The following is a 19,973-nucleotide window of genomic DNA, read 5'->3' as shown; positions in this document are numbered from 1 at the left end:
TAAATTTTATCACCTTTAAATTTTTATGTGTGTTTTAAAATGTTTGACTTAATATTAAAAAGGCAATTATTAAATGAGGCAAATTTTTACAAGTTATACATATATAAATCACATATCTATAAATCTATCATATATTCTCAATGTTAAAAAATTTGAATTTTCTCAAGAGATCTGAATCTATCTTTCCAATGTTTGACTTTAGCAAAGAATCTAATTACATCTAAATCATATTTCTTACATAATGATTTCAGTCGTTAATTTTATGCCTGGAGACACAATTCGATTCCGTAATCGTAGACCGGCCGATGGTATTGCAATCGCTTTATCAGCTACACAATAGCCTTAGCGATCGGCGGATCTTGACATGGGAATTTTTTCTAAATCGATTCGATACATTATTTCTCGAAGCCCAAATCAATTTGGAGAAATCGGGAGATATAGCTTATTTGCGCGGTTAGTATGGGAAGATGTGTGTTGCAGCTTTTTATTTATACATGACTTTTTCAAAGAACCATGATTTTCTGTGTATTTGCGTAAAATATCAATATCAATCGTCGCTAATTGAGTTTTCCTGCATCGCAGATCTAAAAAATACAGATTTGAATAGCGAAGTATTCATGAAGAAATTGCATCGCGCGCACGAAGCACTATCTCAATCGGACGGTAGCGGGACAAGTTCCGTAAAAACGCTGAGCGCGAGTTTCGGCACAAAATGGCCATATAAACGCACCATGTCCGCGCCCGCATCGATGATACCTCGACAAGACACTAAACAAGGTATGTACATAAACGTCCCTGTGCTTCACAACTTCCTTTTATCGCCTTTTCGCGCACCCCACAGACTATGTTGTACACTATGTGTTATTTTTTTTCTTTTGTTTTCCGCATCTTTCACGCAGAAAAGGAAAAGGTGTACAGCCGACAATATTCTGCGCCCATCTTGAAAAGGAAGAGTTCGAGATTTGGACTGGGTCAGTTGTTGGGGTCCACCCCACCTAATAACAGTATCCCAGGTAGAGTAGCGTGTGTTGCCTGCGTAGCTGTAGACGAGACATAAATATGTGTATATGCGCAAAAATGTTGCTCGTTTGTATTATACGGATGTTAAAGCATTCGACTGCAGATGGATCGTTCGAATAGATCGAACAGATCGAACGGTAAGTAGCAATGCAGAATCGCATAATTGGTAGAAATGCCTTAGTAATGCTTGCACAAATGTATGTTTGAAGATTATCGTTTTCGATAGATTTCTATCGAAAAAGCCTCAAAACTCGGCTAAATATTTTGTATTTGTATAATTAATATGATAAAGATTCAACAATGTTGCAAATCTCGTAAATTTTTTTGTTGTAAAAATATTAGATTAGATTAAAAGGAATTTCTCTTTTTTAATATTGTTGATAAGAAAATGTGAGAAAAGAGATATTTTGAATTAAAAAGAAAACTGAGACTCCCTTATATATATACTCTATATGAGAAATATTTTCAATCTCATATTTTCAAAATACAAAACTTTGTTAATAATCTTTTTTCCCTTCATATATCGCTTCAACTAGCCTTTGAGGTAAAATGTGATGCAAATGTGTGCATGTTTTTCTTTTGTTGTTATATATATATTAGGTGTACAACTTTGCTTCCACCGTTTTTTTTCCGAAATTCGAGGCTTTATTGTAAAAAACTGGTTATACATTTATGATTCAAAGTATTGTCCATCGCTGGCCACTACTTTCTCCCATCTTTCGGGCAGCGTACGAATCCCGCGTTGAAAAAACTGGTCATCTTTTGAAGCGATCCACGAATCGATCCAATTTCTTACTTCTTCATAAGACCGGAAGTGCTGGTCAGCCAGGCCGTGTGCCATTGATCGAAACAAGTGATAGTCAGAGAGAGCAACGTCTGGAGAATACGGCGGGTGGGGTAGGACTTCCCATTTCAACGTTTCCAAGTATGTCTTGACCACTTTCGCAACATGGGGTCGAGCATTGTCATGCTGCAAAATCACTTTCCTTGCTTCTGAATCATTCCCATGTCTTTGAGGCGTTTTGAAATTGCTTGTTGAGTCACTCCCAATGATCGTGCCAATTCTTCTTGACTTTGACACGAGTCTTCATTAAGTAATGCCTCCAATTCTGCATCTTCGAAAACCTTCTCTCTTCCACCGTTATGCCGGTCTTCGACGTGAAAATCACCATTCTTGAAGCGTTGAAACCACTCACGACACGTTCTTTCACTAATAGCGGCCTCACCATAAGTATTTGAGAGCATTCGATGAGCCTCAGCCGCAGATTTCTTCATATTGAAGCAGAAAATTAAAAGCTCCCGCAAATGACGAGAATTTGGCTCGTAAACTGACATTTTCAATCGAGAATAACTTTATGATGCAGACACAAATCGACTAATGTTTCTATGGGGTTATGTTGACAGATGCCCAAGTTTATTGCATGACGTCTATGATCTATTTATTTCGACCACTACTTACCGCTAAAGCCATCTATAGGAAAACGGCGGAAGCAAAGTTGTACACCTAATATATATACAGGGTGTCCCGAAACTAACGCTTGATATTTTAAAAGGCAGATTCTCTGGCCAATTTAAAAACGATTTTTCCTCAGCGAAAATGTCGCGGCACTAATAGTTTTCGAGTTATAAACGATTGAAAATAAAGGCTTTTTCGCAAACTAAGGCTTATGGGAATAAAATATTAATAAAGTCACATTCTTTAGTTAATTTTAGGTAGAGTTTACTTTAATAGAATTTTAATTTAAGGCTTAGTTAGAAAGATACATGATGACAAAAATTGGGAATATGCAAAAAATAATGATCTCCCTCGACATTTTCGCTGAAGAAAAATCGTTTTTAAATTGGCCAGAGAATCTGCCTTTAAAATATCAAGTGTTAGTTTCGGTTACACCCTGTATATACGAGGGTAGTCCCAGAAGTACCCGACCTGATAAAGAGATTGTGTTAGAAACTGCGTACCGGGGTTATTTTTAGTTAGCAGCATCTTTTGGAAGAACACACACCAAGTTTCAGCCAGATCGGTCCATTTTTCTGTGTTTGGCGTTCGTTTGAGCCCAACTCTACAAAATAGGCATTTATTTCCGCAATCGCCCCCTCGTTTGAATAAAATCTTCTTCCCCGCAGCCATTTCTTCATATTGGGGAACAAAGTAGTAGTCCGAGGAAGCCAAATCTGAAGAATAGAGGGAGCTGGAATCTTAATTCCACCAATTTTGGGGCCACAACTACAGATGAGTGAGATGGTGCGTTGTCGTGATGGAAAAGGACTTTTTTGTGGGCCAATCGTGGACGCTTTTCTCGCAGCTCGGTTTTCAAACGGTCCAAAAACGATGAATAATATGTAGCTGTAATAGTTTTACCCTTTTACAAATAGCCTATGAGGAACCTTCCTTGCGAAACCCAAAAGACAGTCGCCATAACCGGGAAACCGAAGAAACGGTCTTCGCCTTCTTTGGTGCCGACTCCCCGCTGTTTAGACTGTTCCTCGGTCTCAGGCGTGTGGTTGTGTATCCATTATTCGTCCACAATGATGAAACAATGCCTTAAGTCCTGATGATTTCGCTGAACCAGCTGCAAACCGTCCTTGAAACACCTCATACGATTTCGGTTTGCCAAAATGAGAAATTGTGGCAGCCATCTTGCGGATAGCTTTTTCATACCCAAGTGTTGACGCAAAATGTTATGTGCCCGTTCCCTCGAGATGCCCACAGCACTAGCAATCTCGCGCACCTTCACTCTTCTGTCATCCATCATCATATTATGGATTTAGTCAATGATTTCTGGAGTAGTGACCTCAAAATGCCGTTCAGAACGCTCAGCCTTATTTGTGCTCATACGGTCAGTCCGAAAATTTTGAAACCACCAATAACTATTCTAATCGAAGCTGCAAATTCACCGTAATGTTTATCAAGCTTCCCCCTGGTCTTCTGAGGCGATTTGGATTTTATAAAATAATGTTTGATCAACACACGAAATTCTTTTTCATCCATTTTTTGAAAATCACTCGACTTCCTCGATTCAAACGAACGCCAAACACAGAGAAATGGACTGATCTGGCTGAAACTTGGTGTGTGTTCTTCCAAAAGATGCTGCTAACTAAAAATAACCCCGGTACGCAGTTTCTAACACAATCTCTGTATCAGGTCGGGTACTTCTGGGACTACCCCTATATAGATAGATAGATAGATAGATAGATAGAGATAGATGGAGATTTAGAGAAATAGTTAATATTACATTATTCTTATTCAGTAGACCTCTTTTTCTTTCCAATCTGCCTAAAATTAACATGTTGAACAAACATAAAGTTAATATTGGTAAACCTTACAGATGGTCATATACATTCACTGAACATGGTTGATGAAGCTAGCACATTACCAGGATACACTCACAAGATTGTGGATCTTGAAGAAGCAGATAAAGAAACAATGCACTTGCTAATCTTTCTGTTGATGCAATTTCTCTCGAGACAAGATCAGGTGAATTTATTCAAACAACAGAAATGCATATTCCAAATATTTCAAAAGAATAATATATTTTTTCAATTTTGTGTGTATACAAATTTACATATCGATACAATTTAATTAGGCTTATCCAACGGATGAGAAGCCACTATCAAAAACACAGGGCATAGTTTTGCGGCACTTGTATCTTCTTTTAGGATATAATCAGACTGAGCGCACTTTCCATACTTCTCCGCAACGTTTAAGGTGAGATTTTTATACACATATATGCACACACATATATATATATATATATATATATATATATATATATATATATATATATAAGCGCATTGATTTTGTGCACAGTTTGATAAACTTCTAAACAAAATTGAGAATTGTATTTTTTCTTTGTGCGTGATAACTTATATGGATTGGATTTATGTGTTTAAAAGTTGATAAAATTCTTGTTTAATGTTCACGCACAAAGAAAAAATACAATTCTCAATTTTGTCGAGAAGTTTATCAAACTGTGCACAAAATCAATGCGCTTATATTTGCCATTTCCATCTCTCGGTTTAATAAGATTTATGACAATAAAATGTGTCAAATTATAGGCTGTCACCAGTGTTTAATGTCTTTATCGCCAACTTACCACAACTCTTAGACCAGAATCATGTAATGGGTTGGGTAATGACACCGCCGGTTTTAGCAATATTGCAACATTGCCCTTGCCCTCCACAATCTATTCCTCCTACTGATCATCAACCTCCGAGTTATAGTCTTTGGTATTTAGAACCACACATCAGACGATCCTGGTTGATGTCTTTGCTTGTTATTTTGTACAAGGTGAAGAAAGCTTATACAAAGTAGTATAGTGTTATTCAGAATACACGCTAAAAAATATATGTATATTGTACATATTTATATAAATGAATGGACGATTTCTTTTCAGAAAGTTACAATTATATGATATACTTGTGAAATTAATACATCTTTGCGAGCAAATAGATAGAAATTTTTTTAATTTTTTTCACACGAATGATAAATTCTTTCTTTAGTGTCAATACGGACAACAACCGTGGTGTAATCAACTTCAAGTATTAGTGAAGATAGTGTTGAATACGCTCGACACCCAGCATCATCAATGTAAAAGAATTCCAGCGACTGTAGTTATGGCTGCGCCACCTTCCAGATCACGTGGTAAAAGTTTAAAAATTTCTAAGGAAAAAATGCATATTGTATCACATGGATGAATTGGTGTTATACACGAACAAGTACGAGTATTTTTCAGATGTGTCTCAACCCTCACTCGGAGTGGAGCACGAGTTAACAACGAATGCAATGGGGGAAATGGACACGGAAACTTCGGCAATGCGCGCATCAATGGTTTCAGTGCATCAACGGAGTCCTGGAGGAATGCATGGACAAATGGAGACCCATTGGGAAGAAAATAATGGTCCAGCCTGTCGTTATTTCAATAAACACTTTACTAGGTCGGTACATTTGCATACAGATGCCTCTCTCTCTCTCTCTTTCTTTTTTACACACACACACACATTTGAAACAATTTAATTTTTGCATGAAAAAGTGATGATTGGCAAGAAATTGTACAATTGTAGTCGATTAATTTAGAAATTAATTTGTAATTTTGACATAATTATATAAATGCAAAATAAATTATCAATATATATATATATATATATATATATATATATATATTTTTTTTTTGTGTTTTATAAAAGATTATTCTATTACTTTTATATATGTACACTTTTCAATGATTGTCACTTTTTTGTTTGTACTATAATATTATAATACATATTGCAATATTCCCCCCTCTCGCGGATACTACTTATAAGATTGGTACATCACATATATTACTATTATTATGCTTCTGTCCTTAAATGGTGGAATGTCACAATTTGTTATTACTTTGAATGTTTTTGCAAAGTTATTCGATCAATGCGGATGATACGGAATCTGAGCTTGCTGCGATTCCTGAAAGTCCAAAATCTGACAGCACCTTACATAACAGCAGTGGAGGATCTCTCGGCGAGTTAGAGGATACGGCTCCCCAAAATACGCTTCTTCAAGAGCCACGTACATCGATTATATTGGATGCAAAAGGTACAACAGAATCAAACAATCGAAACATTAATAAATCGAAGATAGAATCTGTAACGAAACCTATATGGTTTTTAGGAAACGAAGATGAAGTTCATCAGGTAATTATACTTGTTACAAAAATCAACATGTTTGCATTTAATTTAGCATCTAATTAAGATATTTATTGGAAGAAACAGACCCGATATCAAGTGACTAAAATAAATCAGTACTTTATGACAAAATAAAGTACCAATTATAATTGATATACCTGTAAAAAATATTAATTATAAATATTATTATACCTTAAGCAAAAAGAAAAAAAGAATAAAGCATTATTTTATACATATTACATTAATATTAAGAAATTGATATCTGTTGAAGCAAGATATATAAATAAATTAGACTTGCAAAACATTACATGATTGAAAAAAACTAATAAGTTATCAATAGTTTATGTTATCTTTTCCAGGGAAATAAAACGGGACATCAAAAAAAATGGAGCGTGTACGAAGGAGTAAAAATGATGGTAACAGGCACCTTTTTAACTGGACAACAAGAGCTTCACAAATCCGAATCTAAAACAACTGTACCGCTGCTAAAGAATGGAAAAGGACACTTGCCATATAATGGAGATACTGTCTCGTCAAAACCGTACGATCTGTCAAGCGCCTTAGCCCTTGCTACGAGCATTTCTCACATTCAAAGGTAACTTGTATAAAAATAAAAGAATAAGATTTCTACTTCTATATAAAAATAAGAAAAATAACCAAATTTGTTCTTTTTATAAGCGATAAATTATCAATGAAAACGTAAAACTCTCTCCCCTCCTTCTCTCTCCCCTCCCTCCCCCCCCTCTCTCTCTTTGATTTTAAATTGCTTTATCAAAAATTGGGACAAATTATTTCTTTTCTTTTTTCGTACACACTCTTCTTCTTTTTTACAATCTCTACATTTCTTTAGAAACTCTTTCCAATTTGGACATTGTTTTTTTATCTTAATTCTATAATATTATATCAAACGTTGAATCTTTTTAATTGTATTATCTACAATGCAATTTTTTAAGAATGAAATATTTAGCCTCATTAATATATATGAAAATTATATATCTGTTTTACACTTTATACTTTTAGATCCGAATTGCCAAAGAAAAAGGAAAAGGAAAAAGGGAAAGAGAATGAAAAAGAAAGACAGAAGGAGAAGGATAAAGAAAAGAGCAAGGAAAAGAGAACGGAGAAAGAGAAAGAAAAAGAAAAGGAAAAGGAAGAGGATAATGCGTTTGTAAAAGTCGCAGGCACTGTCAATAACACCGAATCACTGAATGCGAAGCATCTAGGTAGACAAAAGCATGTTGAACAGATCACAATTACAGCGACATCGCCAGTTTCACCTTGTCAAGTGATTACAGTAACCAACAGTGATCATTCGAGTTCACCAGCCCTGAGTTCTTCTATATCATCGCAAATCATAAGTATGGAGAATGGGCAACAAACAGGTGGTCTTCCAATTAGTTCACAACCATTGATAACTCCAACAATCGAAAGATTATTGCCAATTGGTACGATAATTCGCGCGACTGGTAAGCAATTCATATTATCAACAATTCACGTATCACGTGATATGGTAGGAACAAAAATGAAAAAATATTCTGTCGTTTAAACTTTGCACAACATCAGTATCACATCAAATGTAAACATTCAAATATTCTTGTATATAACTTTAAATGTCGGTAGCGGTCCGGTTTTGTTATAGGCAGTGTGTATTGTTTCCATTTCATATCCATATGAAAATATTTGACGTTCTTATGTTGTCGTAACATTACGGTAACATTATGGTGGCATATATTGGACGATACATCATTTAAACGAGATTTCTTTATAGGATCGCGAACTGCGCAACGTGTATTAAAATGCGAAGACACATATGGCTCTCCTGAATCACCATTATCCAAAATGGATATTTTGACAGTTAGTGAGTAAAACTTTTAAAATGACAAAAAAAAATGGGAAGAAAATTATAATTTAAAAGTAATTTTTTTTTCTCCATTTTTTTAGGTTCTTCATTTGAACAAGATAGTGAGACTTGCGTGTCTAGTGACATTACGAGTCCACATAGTATTTCTCAATTGGAGTTTCCAACGCCAGAACGATTGCTGCCAGTTGGTGGTTCTCAGAGAGATTTCTCTAATTTAGTCGAACGAGTACGTCAAGCTCTTGATATCTCAGATATCGAAGGTATATAAGCATTAGTTTTCTAAGACTTGGTGATTTGTGAAAAATACTTTTGCCGTATCTCTATATGTCTATGCAAAAGTATAAATACAGTATATAATTTATATCTGCGAGTGCATATTATCGTGTATAATCTTTCTACCGTACAACGCGCGGTCTTTAAATTAATTAAAATTTTTTAAAAATTTTTAGCTAAATAAATTAAAGCTTCTAGTTGTTTATTCATAAATATATTTTATAAAAAAAATCTGACGTACACATGCATTTTGAAAGTTGTCTTTTTTTTGTTGAATGTATAAATACTTTGCAAATGAAAAATACTTTGAAATATTTTTCTTTTTCAGATACGAATAAATCGAATGACAATGCAAAACTTGACACTCGTAATGTGGTACTCATGAAGCAAGATAGCGGAACATCCGAAAATATGGTAATAAGCTTTTTCTTTTTTAAAAATAAATTTTGAATTGACTTTAATATATAATTTTAACTTTTACAAGATAGACAATCCTTTGAGACAAGAGATCAATCTGCAAAAATAAAATGTTTGTCTCGTTTTTATTGATCAAAACTAAAGTTTCATACGTTTAATTTATTGAAGAAAACGAACGTTTAGTACTTGTAGAAATGGGAATAAAATAATTAATTTTAATAGAAAGATATAATCAAGTTATAATTAGTAAAAGGGTAAACACTTATATTCGATCAATTTATATTTGTCTACAGTCAGCGTCACTTGTACCGACATGCAATGAGATTAATTCGAGTAGGTCGCCAAGTCCGAGAAGATTAATTAAACAAGTGGCTCTAGAATCGTCTCCGCCAGCGGTTGATTCCGGAGATTTTCTCTCAAAAGTAGCAGATTACGAACAAAAGATTAAATCGAGGGATCAATTTCGTATTCAACGTGACAGGATACGAAAAATCACAACTACAACGGATCAAGATGCGATTACTCATGCGAGACGGACAGAATCCTGGTAAATTTTTCGCATATATATAATATACTATAACACGTCATTACATGTAAAACTAGTATGCTTTTAGCACTTAAAAAAAAGATTAAATATACGGATTAATAATTTCAAATAATTATCATACCTTAATGATAAATTGTTCTTTCATCTGATAGGTCTGGTCCACAAGTCCAACAAAATTTAGACTTTGCCTCTCAGCAAGTGTATCATGCAGATTTCAATTTAAAGCAGAGTTTATTTCGCATCGGTGACGATTGCGTTTATGATAGGTATAATTTGACATGCTAGATTATTATTAATTTATTATATTTCACATCGTATTGATTGAATCGAATTCCATCGACTATGATACAGATGCTCAGAGTGTGGAACAATAAAAGAAGAATATTCCGATGAGGAGCTCGGATTGTGTATAATAACCTTGGGAACGTTTATTCATCGAGAACCATCTTTAGCGGCACCATTATTACCGGAAATACTTGGAGTAGTTACCAAGTAAGATTAAAATATTATTATATTATATTTTTATATGATATTTTGAAGCGTATTATATTATTATGTGATATTTTTATAGCCGCTTTTATGATAAATAATGCTCTAATATGCTAGTACACTTATGCAGGGTTGGACTTTACGCAATGTATCCTTGGCAAAGCGAAACAAATATGCATTTGCCAGGTGGTGCAGTTAGCGTAGCGCATCAGTTTCTTAGATGCGTTCTTCATCAATTAGCACCTAATGGAGTATTTATGCAAATGTTTCAAACTCATTTAAACGGTAAGGATTAAATGCGACCAATTTAATCGCTTATGTAAGCAGTAGAGTTTCAACTAAAATTATCAATCAGATTTTACAATGTATCTATCTCAACATCAATATCTGAAAGATTTTGAATAATAATAGCAACAACAGTTTCCTTTCTCTGCTTGCTGTAATACTTTCTTTTATTTTGTTTCTCTTTCTTTTTTATATTTTTATTTTTTATTATTTTTTTTTATTACAGAGACGACAAGATTGCAGTTTTTTAAAAGCGTCGCGCAAGCTTTAGTCGATTTTAACGAATTAAATCCCATTGCGCCTCTGCAATTGTTGCTCGAGGTAAGAAAACATATTATATTAAGCACACATTGTATATACATAACATTGTATATTAAGCAAATAGATTTTGTATACAATTTTCAATTATTATTTACAGTTTATACTATAAGATTATTACATACTTGTTTTAAGTTACAAATTTCAATTTCAGACATTAAACATGAAAAAATCATTGCCTTTGGAACGTCTACCGGTAATATTGTATAATATTGCGTGTTACTTGGATTGTTTACCGTTGGAAGCAGGATTGGGTCCTGGTGCAGCCACATGGAGCGGATTATTGGCACAGTTTGATGGACTATTTCGCAGACTCGTTCTTATGCTTTCTTCCATTGAAGATATTACTCCTCTCTTGCGAATTATAATTTCTATATTGAAGGTGCCAGGGATTCAGCAATCAAAGGTATATCAAGTCAAAGAATTGCAAAGGCAAAAGTTATCTTCTCTTGATTATTAATTAAAATAAATAAAATATGGTAAATATATCCTCGTATTATATTTAACATTATTGATATAGCTTAATCATTCTTTTAGGGAATGCTAGACCCATTTTCCAAAGTATTAAGTTATGCCATACAAAATTCAACGTTGCAGTATAATTATTTAACAGATCTCTGCTACTTGTGTCACAGAGGATTTACTCGTGATCGTGATAAACATTTTTTTGGAAGAACAATTGTATTCGAATTAATTCAGGCTATTAAATTTAAAATTACAATACCAGATTCAAATTTTCTATTACTTCTTCAATTTGTGCTTCAGGTAATTAAGTATAACATTTATAACGCTTGCGCACAAAATTTTCAACTTTAGATATAATCGAAAGATATTAATATAATAATATTAATATAAGGATATTGGAGGATCCTTGCCTAATACTATCATCGCGATGGAAAATAATATTCAAACGGATATGTCACCAATCTACAATACGAACGCCTCTGAATCTCTAAAGAGTCAGTTGTCGGATGTCCTTGAATTTTTAGCTGATTTTCACACTTTAAGCAAAATCAAGGTATGTGCGCGCACGCAATTGCATGCGCACCACATGTATTGTCATTTTTTCGCTTTTCGAAGAGTTTTTTCTTTCCTTAGAGTTATAACAAAGGTATGCAAGCTGGATTGAATGAAGATACATTAGGTGGAATATTAAAGTGCGGCCTTGCTCAATACGTGGCTTTAGAAATTACAAGGGGCAATAACAGAGAGAATAGAGCCGTCGCGCGTTACTTGCCATGGTTGTATACCGCACCATCTACTATACAACAAGGGTATGCTCTTTTTTTTCGTATTGCAATCATCTATTTTCCCTTTCCTTTATTTTCTCTTATATCCGTAAGATTTGATCTAAAATTAATTAATTATCTTGATTTTAACTATGGAAGTCGATCAGATGTGTATTTAGTGTAAATATTTTAGTGCTCGTGAATACGTCGATTGTATCGGTCACATTAGACTCTTGTCTTGGTTATTACTGGGATCACTGACGCACATGGCCATGTATACCGGCAACACGAACAGTCTTACCCATTCAGCGATACCGTTGGCGCAACCGATACCTCAAGAAGTGTCTTGTCACATTGCCGATCATATACAAATGATTTTCTCAGGATTTCCAGAACAATCGAAAACATCAGTTCTCCATATGTCGTCGCTCTTTCATGCGTTCATTCTTTGTCAAGTAACTATTAGTAAAGTTATATAGATTGAATTATATATTTTATAAATTAAATATATATATATACACACATTTTATTGTATATCTTTATACACGTATTATCGTCCGCGCACGTGCATATTTGGATTAAGTAACAGTGTGTTTTGTCTCGCTTCAGCTTTGGACAATATATTTGGAAGAACTGTCCAAGAATAATGCATCAAACAGCGAAAGTCACAATATCACTATGAATATTTTGTTAGAATTTTGGGGCAAGATAACGCCATGTATTTTGCAACTCGTCTCTTATTCGAAAGCCGTAAGTCAGATTTTAGATACACACTATTTATTTCACTCAAGGTTCTTTATCATTGGATGTCTAAAATTGATACATTTGAAATAAATTTGACTAGAGAATGAAAAATATATGGAAATGATTTTATTTCTAGCTATCTGAAATGCTCAACTTGCATTTCTTGAGCTTATTGGAGGCTTTGTTGGAATGCGGATCGATTCTGCTAAGTAAATTACTACCTCTGTGGAATGCCATTTTATTTTCTCATCATGTTCAAGTAAAAATAAAAAAAAAACACAATTAATAAAGATGAACAATTTGAACAAAAAGATAAGGCACACCAACTAATTTTGGTTTATCATACTTTGTAGCTACCTGGTCATTTACAGATGCGTTTGCAAAATTGCCGCGATTTCCCGCCAAGCAGAATGGCAGAACATTTTGTTTCAAACCGAAGAGAATCAAATGCAGTACTCTTACGATGGTTACATCGATTACAATTTAAGATGGGACAAATAGAAATGCAATCCTCCACCGCCACACAATTCTATTCCATTTAAAGAAGAGAAGAAAAGAGGGTACGGTTCGATGGTAACTTTATAAATTAGGTTTGAGTCTCGTAATCTTTTCTAAAAAATTGTAGATTGTAGACAGAGGGAACGAATATAATTGAGAAAGCACCTTTTTTTTATGTCAAATAATAAAATGTTTGTGTATTTGTAATATTGTACATAATTTAAGTACTACATGTGCAAATTATTATTTAATGATTGCGAGAAATTTCAATCAAGTTAATGTTTTTTTGAAGTTTACACATGTTGTAATGCTTATATCATTACTGTTGTCGTCGTTGTTGTTGGACCTTTTGGTTTAATCATCATTAGTGCACGTTTTAGAGTATAATCCCAACCTCTCCAGCGGAACCATACAATACCTTTAGAAATAATATGATTATTATAATAAGTGATTGAAAAATCTGATTCTTATTTGCTAAATGCAAAGAAGAGAATTTAACACACATTTGACTTGCATTATTTACAATCTCTGCTTTCATTCCATTATTAATTAACACGACACAAAATTTTCCTCAATTGTGTTTGCTGTAGCAAGTTATAAACGTACCTTGTCGTGCGGTAAGATCTTGTGGATCGTTTAAATAAAGACCATTCAAACCGCGTCCACAAGATTTCCACCACCAACCACCTTTAAGCATCGAAGCGCAATTCAAAGATGATCTATCATTATCCCTAGAGTCATAAATGGAAAAGTCTAAATCCAATGCATTTTTGTGGCAAACATGTATTTTGCGTATCGTTACAATGATATAATGTGCAAAGATGTATTTCATTATACGTAATAAATGTGTTACGTGTGTGTATCGCTTACCTATTATACGTGGAGAATGGGCTATTGTTTGATCCGTACCAAGGATCGTTTAACGAATCTCCAGCATTTCCCTCATATCCATCTATCTCTAATTTATAATACTCTCCCTCTGAATAAATTTTAAAATGCGAATATTGAGCATATCTATAATTAAATTACAATTGTGTACTATTTGATGGATTTGAGCATTTTCACGATGAACAAGTTGCAAATTGTAAAATTTGACATTGGTATTCTTCAGCAAGTTGTTAACATTATCAATCTCAGTTTGTGTATACCTTTTGTTACCTTCGAAGTCTTCAAGTTCAACTCGAAGCATGTAATCTTCATTATTTGTCAACATGTATATATTTTCATTGCCCAGCCAAAATTCTTTAGCAGGATCTCCAAATCCATTTTTATAGTCTCCCCAATCTCTATTAAAATTCTCCCTTGGATCTCCGAAATCGTCCCTCCTCTGAATAACCTTTAAATCAAAATAATTATTTTATTGCATGCGCGTAATGTAAATAAAATCTGTGGATTTAATATACGTGTAGGCATGTCTCCCGCTCACACTTTGTATTTTATTCTCGATTTATTATCGATTACCGAAATTGTCAAGAGATGGCCCGTTCTAGAGCGTGGACTGTGCCATCCGTACGTAAAAGTGGTCGTCCAAGAAGAAGGATAAAACATGAAAACGGCCAACTTGCTGTTACTTTTTAATCAACGCTTAGAAAGAGATTTCTTTCAATTTTTCTGACCACTATTTAGATAATGGTCCATGCTTTATGTCGATACGATACATATCTTGGTCGATAAATGACATTATGTAATTTAAATTAAAATTTAAAGATGTGCTTTTCCTTTTCTATACGATTTAATATCGCGCGCGCGCGCGCACACACACATATATATAATAAACTCACTGTCCAACCACCATCGGCAATTTCCTGTTCGCAATAAACCTTGAGGAACCAATATGTCGTACCGCGTATTTGCAAATAGTAGACTCCGCTATCTCTCATTCCTGCGTTTAATAAATCCACACAAGAATAACCCTAGAAATTAATAATGTAGCGGAAAATGAAAAGTCTTAATTTAATGTCCTCGACAAATGCGTGAATTAAAAGCATGATGAATTAAAATACCTTGACATCCTTATAGTTGACTAATACATCGCTTGTAAAGGCGGTAGAATTTGCGAAACTTGGTTTATTCTTAACACTGGGAAATATAACTCCTCGATTTTTATTACTCGATCTAGCAATATTGGAAGAAGATGTTGCCGTCATAGGTGTCGTAGAATTGGTAAGGTTGTTTGAGGGTGAAGCGACAGACGATATTGATGTTGTAGTCGACAAGGGCGGTGCCGCGGTAGACAGTATAGATGTTGCGGGCATCTCCGTTGCAAAATCTTCGGTTACGTATCTTGGAATAAACGATGTAAGTAAACGATTACTTGTATATATAGACAAAAGTACAATCTATCGAAGATGTATCATATTTCTTTGACTAGAAAATAATTTTAACGAACGGAAAAAAAATGTTTGCGCCAAATCGTGCCACGAATTATCGTGTATTATTTTATAAAACAATATTACACATTATATTTCCATTGCTAAATCTTCTTCATGTCGAAATGCTTATTATAATCCCTAAGCTTAATAAGACTAGATTTTTGTACCTGCTTGGATCATATTCAACGAGCCGGTCAATTGTTGGATCTAACAACAATTCAGCCGGAATTGGACGTTGTGCTAATGTTGCCACATCGTCCTCTTGTTTTCTCAAGCGGCTCTCGACGCCCTCCAGATTCTCAATAATCTTATTCGTTTTTGATCTTAAATCGGCATGAATTTCGCTAATTGCCCTCTCTTGCCTTTGTGTCTGAGTAAGCAATTTGTCAGATTTTGGCAGCAAGTCGTCCACCGAGCTCTTGGTTCCCATCTAGCATTATATCCAAGCTGTTAATATTAATATCATTGCGCACGAAAAGTTGATCGAAATAAACATATTTTATTTTACTCATTTTCTATTCACATTCCATTATTGCAATTTGCACCGTGCTATCAAATCGTCTATATCACGATGTACATTTTCTTTTCACGCATTTAAAACTCACCACTACGTTCCAAACTTGATCCATTTTTTCAGAAACGGTAAGCATCGGATACATTTGTTCGACAAGACGATCAATTTTACTCTGCTTCGTTGGAGCTTCGGTCGTTGTTAGATTGAGGTGATTCTGTCGATCATTTCCGTAATTTTTCTCGACAATAGCTTCGTGCACATCGGTAACCATATTATATAACGCTCCGAGATTATCCGACACCAAGTTCATGTGGAATTGAAGTTTTCGATCCATACTACCTGTCGCTTGCCTAAGATTCTCAATTTCAATCGTCATATGGTTCATCACTTCGTTACTCATAGCTCTAGTAATTTCGATGACACTCATACTGACAGGTTTCTTTTCGCTCGCCTCAGCATTTATATCATCATTTTGTAAGAAATTGTTGTCGAGCTGATTTTTCAGATTAACAAGCTTATGATCGATATCGGAAACTTTCTGATCCAAGGAAACCAACTTTTCGCCGAGCGTTTCAGGAGTCCGATGATTTTGATCATGATGAATTATACGTATCAGCGGAGCTAAAATAAGTATTATATATATAACATATGAATATAATAATAATTGGTTTCACGATTTTCGAAATTAATTTTCGTCATATATTTCGTTCAAATACGATCTTTATATTGTGTGTGTATAAAAGAGGAAATTGAAATAATCTAAACAACAAAGTACATAATTAAGATGTATACGATGTATAGCACACTTACTATCCTCGGTATAATCTTGGCTTTTATTTTCGGTAATTCTCGCTGCGTGAATAGCTTCCGTTGACATAATAGGATACGCATTGAAAAGTTTCAGATCTAACGTTCTGAGTTTAGTAATAACCGCATCCGTTTTATCAATATTATCATTTACGCGCGAATCTAAAGCCTCTACTCTTCTCATCAAGTGTTCCACCGCCTTGTCTAAATTCTCGATTCGTTGCAACTTGGACTCTAAAGTTGATACTATTACTTCGAAAACATTGAAAAGGTATTGTTCTCTAAAACAAACAATAAATATTTATTATTGCATCTCTTTGTATTTAACTTACTTTGTCTATTATTTACTTTAAACTCCAACGTTATAGAATATATCGTCCATCTATCGAAACACGATAAACGATAGAATCTGATATTGTTATTTATAACTTTTTACGTTCCCTTGTGGCGATTAATAAGCGAATGCTCGTTGATAATTTTGACTGATTAATTGGCACAACTGGTTACTATTTTACCATTGGAAAATTATTCAACTCGCTATCGCGCGGGTTGAACCATATATTTACCACCGGCTCTTAATCATCCTCACATTTATATATCATTGCATATTAATACCATTAATATAATGACGATATTATGTGAAAAATGCATTCGCAAACTAGCAATTACAAGTGGAAAGTTTCGTAGCGGAGTAGTATCAAAGTATCGACAAATTTTGAAAGAGAGTACGATATCGGCTAATTTATGTATGTGTATATATACATATATATGAGCGCAATTTAAAATTGCCAATTCTTCCATCCGTAAGAAAAATGCCTACTTCTCATTTCAATTCATTCTATACTCTTCGCACGAATCGAAATAAGAAAAAATGTTGGCATCGAGCTTCCTTCTTTCCCCTTCCCCGCCCTCAAAAATAAAGAAAAGAAAAGGTGGAAAAGTCGAATATGGATACAATCGACATACCTATTTCGTTGCAAATTGCGAGAAGACGATTGTAGCGTAGCGCCGGTGCTATTATGGTTCGCGCTACGTGTGCTGCGCTGATCGGCGGATGTTCGTGGTAATCTAGGACTTCCCGCTAAGACAAAGCCCAAAAAGCAGCACGCGATAACGAGTATCGATTGTCTCATAATTACAAAGTCTTGCGGATTCTAAGTTTCGATGAAAAAAATCTCAATCAAATTACATTTGAAGACGTAAACACACAGTTACATACAATATATAGATATGTAAGAGAAATGTCTCTACAAGTCTACAAGTAAATCAATTTATCGAAAATCTGATAAACGATGATGTATGCGCGATTTTGCGCACGCGCTTTCCACTTTTCTCTTCTTCTCTCTTTCTTTTCGCCTATCTTTATTGTATGTACATATGTGTGCGTGCGTGTGTACTTAATTTATTCTTATTAGTAATATACACTCACTCTATCTCTTTTTCCCTCTTATCGCGAGCACTTTGATTCGTCACATAATTTGTCCTCGACAACGTAAGCAAAAATGCACTCGAGATTTATTTATATATTATTAATTTTACTCATCCGCGCATAACGCTGTACAAATAAGAAACACAACTTATGTAAATATTGTAAAATTTTCTCTACAAACTTGTATGCAACTTGACGAGTCTACAAAGAGACAATAACATTTTGAAAAGATATCGATACATCGCACAGTCGGAACAATTTTCGCGGAATATTTCAATCGTTACGCGTATGTACATCGACTACCTACTTGTCTCAAGATTTAATCAAAGTTTTCGAGCTCCCAAGTATGCGGATAACTATAACGAGATATATCATCTACGCGATATCATTCGCGCGCACACACTCCACGCACTCTTTTCTCAGTCTCTCGAAAAACTTTAATATCGAGTTATAGAAAAAAAAAACATATATATATATATATATATATACCAAACAACACTCTCCGGAACATTTGTACGAAAAGAGACGTCCAATTTGCTCGATAGAGAAAGAGAGAGAGTTTCGCTTTGCCTTGGAAGCCAATTCTCTTTCTTTTTTCCTTATTATCCAATTGGAGCGATAATCGATCCACTGCACAAAAAGTTGTCACATCTCTCACTTGTTGCTCGTTACTGTCCTTTGTCCTCCATTTCTTTTTCTTTCGCTGTTATTTCCTCTTTTTCTCCCTTTTAAAGTTTCATCGCCGTAATATTACACGTACCGTTGATGGATCGAATCCTTGAAGCAAAGTGTGAGAAAGGTGAGAAATATAATTGACGAGAGCGAAAAATTTGTTGTTATAAATTATTACGAGTAAAAGCAACGGATAAGTGTAAAGAAAGTCGAGGGCTGCATCGCGCGATTGTGAAACGTTGCGTGTGTCGCGACGGATGAGACACGGAGTAATGAGACGCGAAGTAATCGACACCGTTTTTTTTTCTCTTTGCAGACGACGTACTTTGAACGGAAAGGCTCGATCGGAGTCATATAGGTATGCGCATCCCGCGAAATATGTTGGAACGGTATGGCACGATCGCGCGGATAACCGACAAGGTATATGCAGGTACGCGCAGTTTCGGTCAACTGTACAAGACAGTTACTTACTTTCACATCCAAGTGCCCGCGTTCAAGCGGCATCGGCATCGGCATCGGCATCGGTAGCGCGAGCGCGACAGCCTCTCTCGCGCGCTCGCGCTCGCGCGCGCGCGCGCGCGGAATCCTTTCCCTCCCGACTTGGACTCTCACTACCGTTCCTTTTTCAACTCTCGTGTCAGCCTGCGGGTCCTGGTCCCATTCTCGTTCGACCCGTACACAGGTGGCGAGGCGGTAGATAAAGGCGTAACGAAAGGGTGGGGTATCGTCCAGGAATCGGGAGCCTTTTCCGCGCTGCCTGGTATTGCCGTGTACGCGTAGCCCGACATAGCCCGTGCGCAACGAGTTGCGACGAGAGCCTTTGCAGAAATGAAATCGAGA

General features: G+C 35.1%; 2 protein-coding genes and 1 pseudogene across 12 annotated transcripts in view; 1 reads left to right on the top strand and 2 right to left on the bottom strand.

The window, feature by feature from the left end:
• Nucleotides 1-14,215, top strand: part of Unc79 (UNC-79 domain-containing protein) — a 22,349-nt gene extending 8,134 nt beyond the window's left edge. For 3 of the 8 annotated variants that reach the window (XM_083078785.1, XM_083078784.1, XM_083078783.1), the window contains exons 21-47: nt 252-453; nt 583-777; nt 900-1,013; nt 4,347-4,495; nt 4,605-4,726; nt 5,077-5,308; nt 5,521-5,662; nt 5,754-5,955; nt 6,414-6,687; nt 7,038-7,273; nt 7,699-8,144; nt 8,447-8,536; nt 8,620-8,799; nt 9,141-9,226; nt 9,523-9,776; nt 9,929-10,042; nt 10,128-10,268; nt 10,396-10,550; nt 10,777-10,871; nt 11,023-11,274; nt 11,406-11,633; nt 11,725-11,886; nt 11,967-12,142; nt 12,291-12,552; nt 12,707-12,847; nt 12,978-13,100; nt 13,195-14,215. In XM_083078785.1, coding sequence (XP_082934911.1) covers nt 252-453; nt 583-777; nt 900-1,013; nt 4,347-4,495; nt 4,605-4,726; nt 5,077-5,308; nt 5,521-5,662; nt 5,754-5,955; nt 6,414-6,687; nt 7,038-7,273; nt 7,699-8,144; nt 8,447-8,536; nt 8,620-8,799; nt 9,141-9,226; nt 9,523-9,776; nt 9,929-10,042; nt 10,128-10,268; nt 10,396-10,550; nt 10,777-10,871; nt 11,023-11,274; nt 11,406-11,633; nt 11,725-11,886; nt 11,967-12,142; nt 12,291-12,552; nt 12,707-12,847; nt 12,978-13,100; nt 13,195-13,383 — 4,962 coding nt within the window. In that variant the 3' untranslated portion in view covers nt 13,384-14,215. The remainder of the gene's footprint in view (nt 1-251; nt 454-582; nt 778-899; nt 1,014-4,346; nt 4,496-4,604; nt 4,727-5,076; nt 5,309-5,520; nt 5,663-5,753; nt 5,956-6,413; nt 6,688-7,037; nt 7,274-7,698; nt 8,145-8,446; nt 8,537-8,619; nt 8,800-9,140; nt 9,227-9,522; nt 9,777-9,928; nt 10,043-10,127; nt 10,269-10,395; nt 10,551-10,776; nt 10,872-11,022; nt 11,275-11,405; nt 11,634-11,724; nt 11,887-11,966; nt 12,143-12,290; nt 12,553-12,706; nt 12,848-12,977; nt 13,101-13,194) is intronic. The other 5 variants (XM_083078791.1, XM_083078786.1, XM_083078788.1 and 2 more) reach the window with 4 other exon arrangements.
• LOC145959695 (uncharacterized) lies at nt 2,988-4,041 on the bottom strand (annotated as a pseudogene).
• Nucleotides 13,504-19,973, bottom strand: LOC145959694 (uncharacterized). Of its 4 annotated transcripts, none has more exons than XM_083078793.1 (12): nt 19,605-19,973; nt 18,951-19,238; nt 17,999-18,186; nt 17,036-17,313; nt 16,317-16,846; nt 15,879-16,141; nt 15,343-15,622; nt 15,121-15,252; nt 14,488-14,675; nt 14,210-14,353; nt 13,946-14,070; nt 13,504-13,757 (listed from the first exon to the last, which is right to left on the bottom strand). In XM_083078793.1, exons 3-12 carry the CDS (start codon nt 18,163-18,165, stop codon nt 13,651-13,653), a joined length of 2,214 nt encoding a protein of 737 aa, XP_082934919.1. In that variant the 5' UTR covers nt 18,166-18,186; nt 18,951-19,238; nt 19,605-19,973; the 3' UTR covers nt 13,504-13,650. The 4 variants fall into 4 exon arrangements, with proteins under 4 accessions (XP_082934919.1, XP_082934918.1, XP_082934920.1 ...); XM_083078792.1 differs by lacking the exon at nt 19,605-19,973 and adding an exon at nt 19,459-19,569; XM_083078794.1 differs by lacking the exon at nt 19,605-19,973 and adding an exon at nt 19,312-19,430.

The sequence above is a fragment of the Camponotus vicinus genome, unplaced genomic scaffold (genome assembly GCF_025532165.1).
Source record: "Camponotus vicinus isolate PSW18456_S1 unplaced genomic scaffold, iyCamVici1.0 SCAF_1, whole genome shotgun sequence".
Taxonomy (NCBI): domain Eukaryota; kingdom Metazoa; phylum Arthropoda; class Insecta; order Hymenoptera; family Formicidae; genus Camponotus; species Camponotus vicinus.
Note: the sequence above shows the minus strand (reverse complement) of the source record. Positions and strands in the feature narration are given on the sequence as shown.